Source organism: Momordica charantia, assembly GCF_013281855.1.
Source record: "Momordica charantia cultivar OHB3-1 chromosome 8 unlocalized genomic scaffold, Mcharantia_2.0 BLBB01000008.1, whole genome shotgun sequence".
Lineage (NCBI taxonomy): Eukaryota > Viridiplantae > Streptophyta > Magnoliopsida > Cucurbitales > Cucurbitaceae > Momordica > Momordica charantia.
In genome coordinates this window covers 24,337,526-24,341,132 of record NW_028275166.1, presented here as the reverse complement: position 1 = coordinate 24,341,132, position 3,607 = coordinate 24,337,526, and the positions used below count along the sequence as shown (strand labels likewise).

At 42.6% G+C, this 3,607-nt stretch overlaps 1 protein-coding gene across 1 annotated transcript; it reads right to left on the bottom strand.

Moving 5' to 3' along the window:
* Nucleotides 1-671: 671 nt before the first annotated feature.
* Nucleotides 672-3,375, bottom strand: LOC111020693 (uncharacterized). Its single transcript, XM_022297422.2, has 4 exons — nucleotides 1,977-3,375; nucleotides 1,805-1,887; nucleotides 1,508-1,731; nucleotides 672-1,428 (listed from the first exon to the last, which is right to left on the bottom strand). Exons 1-4 carry the CDS (start codon nucleotides 2,674-2,676, stop codon nucleotides 765-767), a joined length of 1,671 nt encoding a protein of 556 aa, XP_022153114.2. The 5' UTR covers nucleotides 2,677-3,375; the 3' UTR covers nucleotides 672-764.
* Nucleotides 3,376-3,607: the final 232 nt, after the last annotated feature.

Sequence of the window (3,607 nt, the reverse complement as noted above, 5' to 3'; positions counted from 1 at the left end):
GAGAGAAGATAATAGAAATGGAGGAAGAGAGAAAAAAGAGAGAAGGGATAAGAAGAGCAAGACAAACATTAATTTGAAAAGAGAGAAGAGAAGAGAGAGCATGAAGGGGAGAGGGAGGCACCAAGCTCATATTTCTCATATTGCGCGCACATCTTCAGAAGAGAAACCAACCAAATACATAGACGAGGCAGTCCTGTCTCTTCCTTTTTTGCCGTGTAACTCCTTTACTTTAATTGAACAATAATGTTCTTAGACAAACCTATCATTATAGTGTCTTTTGAAGTCCCCAAATGAGCCACTATCATCCCATCACCTTACTTTTGTCCTTAAATTAATCAAAGAGCCGTTTGGGTTCAAACTTTAAGCAGCCCATGCACTGTCCCAATACCCTAATTTCTTTGACTAAACCATAAAATTGCACCCAGATTTACTAAAAAGTTATTCGGCAAATATACATTTATTCCAAATTATTATTATCTCTTCTTTTTTGGTGCAATATTGAGGTGAGAGATCAAACTCACAATCTTTTGATTATATATATATATATATATACATGTGTGTCAATTACCGTTGAGCTATACTCGCTATATAACATTTATTCCAAATTATTTAACGTCATCGACATTCAAATAATTTCTCCATATTTACTCATTCACTCACAAAACCAAAAATAATCTAATCAATCAATAACACTAATTAAATGTAAAAACACAAACAAATAAATTAATGAATAAATGAATCATAAAACTGTTTGAACAAAAATGCTAGCAATGGACCTGGCTCTGTTCCTGCTTCTCCATGGCCGAACAGAGCTCCTCATAAGCTGCAATGGAGTCCCAACAAAACCTCGCCAACGCCGCAAAAATCCGCTTCATCCCCAATTGAACCTCACATCCACTAAACTCACCCCTCTTATGCACAGCCTCCGCCGTCACCGCCGCCGCTGTCTTCTTCATCTTCATCTTACTCGCCAGCCCCAATCTCTGCAAATCCTCACTCTGCTCCGCCAGCGCCTCGTCTAAGACGGCAACAACCCCACAAATCGCCTCCGAGACTTCCTCGCCGGAGAATTTGTCGACGGTTTCCGACCAGAGGTGGCAGATTACGAACGCCGGCGGGGCGCCGATTCTGGCCGGGGAGAACGGCAGCGGGCCGGCGCCGTTGGGGGTCTCTTCGGGCTCGGGTTCGTGCAGAAGGCAGCGGAGGAGCCAGCCGTTGAGGGATTTGATGCAGTCGTTTTGGGTTGTGATTAATGTGGAGAAAGCCGTTCGCCAATTCTCGAGGTGGAGCTTCAAATCCATGGCGGCTTCCAAATGAATGTCGTCGAGTTTCCCGTTCTGCAGGGCTAATTCCCAAGTTCTGGATTCTGTTAGCACTTGGGTTTGTTGCTTGTGGGATTCTAGCATGGATTTCCACATGCTGAGAAATCTGTGCAAGAAAATGTTTGATTAATCCAACAAAAAGAAAAATGTAAGTTTGAAATTGGGTCAAAGGAATTGATTCATACCCATGAATCAATTGGGTAATCTCTGCCAAAAACTCTTCATCTCTCAACTTGCTTATGGAAATCGAAATCCTATCCACAACCTGAATCGAAACTTTCAATTTGATGGATAAATTTCTGATCAATGTTCGAACAGATTCAACTTTCCGAGCATCGGCCTTCTTCTCCACCAAATGCTTCACCTGCCGCCACTTCTTCTCCAAAATCATACGCAATTTCTCCTCCGCCTAAACCAATCCCAAACCCCAGAATCAGAAAAACCCAGTTTTTTAAATTGAAAAAGATGTATATATGAATAACCTTCACTTCAAGGTACAGTTTCTGCTCCCACACGCATAGCTTCTTCAGAGTAGAAGATAAACCCCGCGAGCCAATCCTTGTATCTGTAAGGAAAACAAGAAATCAATCGGAGGATGAAAACAGAGCAATTTACAGAGTAGAAGAAGAAGAAGAAGAAGAAGAAAAATGATACCTTTAGTGAAATCTGGTCTTTGCCCATAAGAAATCAACTTGGAAATGGAATTTCCCGATTCAGACGCCTTTTCGAAGGAGCCCTTGAGTTCTCTCATCGCATCGGAGACACCCATTTTCGAATCGCTCTTCTTTTCCAGTTGATTTGATTCCTTCGTGTTCTTAGAATCCACAACCGCGGCTACTTTCTTCTTCTTCTTCTTCTTCGCGATTGTTCTGGGTTTTTGATCTGCTGCTCCTCCTTCCCGGTCCCAATTGAAAACGGGCTGCTCGTATCTTTCGTAGGTTTCGAAGAAATTCAAGAAATCCCAAGACGAGCCGGTCGGCGGCGGCGGCGGCGGCTGCTGTCCCCTGGCCGAGTCGTAATTCGAGAACATGAAATTTCCAACTGGGGAAGGGGGAGACCGTGTTTTCTCAGGAGTAAAAGACCCATCTTCTTCTTCTTCATCGGAATCGGAATCAGAGGGAGAACTGTCAGGCGAAGGGGCGACAGCCGGCGGAGAATCCTTCGGATCGCCGGCGGCGTCCTGGTCAAACAGACGGTGGAGAGCTGCGGCCATAATAGTGAGGGATTCTGCGTAGGCGGAGTGGGAATCGGCGAGGGCATGGCTGAAAACCAGAGCTTGGTCAAGAAATTTGCAGCGGTCGCGGCACAGAGCCACCGCCGGGAGATTGTGGAGCTTGGAGGTGGCGCAGCCCATCGTCGGAGGTGGCCGTCGCCGGAGAATTCCGAAATTTCTCACAACAGAGAAATCCAGGGCCGGCCTCCGCAGTTATAAATCGAATGGAATGGAATTTTTAACGCTCGAGTGGAGAATCAGATTAATTGGATTAATTGAGAAGGTGAAGGGAATGTTGGCGGGATTCGCATAACGTCTCTTTTTTATTTGCAGAAGTGGTCCCTGGGGTTTCGTAGTTTTTAATGAAAGCCCAAAAGATATGGAATATTACGGTAAATGGTAAGGTAACAGTAAAGTGAAGAAGGAAGCCGTTGGAATTTGGATCATGGATGGCAGGGTAATAAATTTTAGAGCGTTTCTGTTTGGGGGTAAAAAGGAAAAATAATAATTAAAGCAAAGGAAAAAAAGGAACATAATTGGATTGAGTTGAATGCTTTGCTTGGTGATTGCCTAAAAAGAAGATTTTTTTTTTTTCCTTCTTTTTGAAGTGGTGGAAGTGGGATTGGTTTTGTCTGTTGTGTACTATGTTTTACTTTTTTACCTTTTTTGAGATTGTTTTGTTTTTTTGAAGGTTGGGACTTGGGTGCGGATATTGGGGCGGAGAGTATGGAAGGATGACGTCTGTTTTTTTGGCTTTTAAACTTTTACAGCGGCTGCGGCTGTTTTGATTTCTACACTACCGAGACCAATCATGTAAAATAGGGCAAATTTTACTCTTTAAAGTTTAATGTCTACTGCATCAAATTTTATAAGAGACGTTTTTAATTAAGATGTTTTTGCCGTTTTTTTTCTTTTTTGAAGGTTAATTCATGTGGGTTCAAAAAAATAGTTTAGATGGTCTTAAATGAACCATTATTTGACTCACTCAAAAGCTTGATCTAGCTAATACTTACTAGTTGAATCTTTCTTTCTTCTTTTCTTTCTCTCTTCTTCCTTCTTCCTTCTTCCTTCT

Excerpts from the sequence above, each read along its gene's own strand:
- LOC111020693 (XM_022297422.2), bottom strand. The coding sequence starts at position 2,676 with ATGGGCTGCGCCACCTCCAAGCTCCACAATCTCCCGGCGGTGGCTCTG. Across the intron at positions 1,888-1,976 it reads AAGACCAGATTTCACTAAAG|ATACAAGGATTGGCTCGCGG; the intron begins GTATCATTTTTC and ends TTTTCCTTACAG. Across the intron at positions 1,429-1,507 it reads ATTACCCAATTGATTCATGG|ATTTCTCAGCATGTGGAAAT; the intron begins GTATGAATCAAT and ends TTTCTTGCACAG.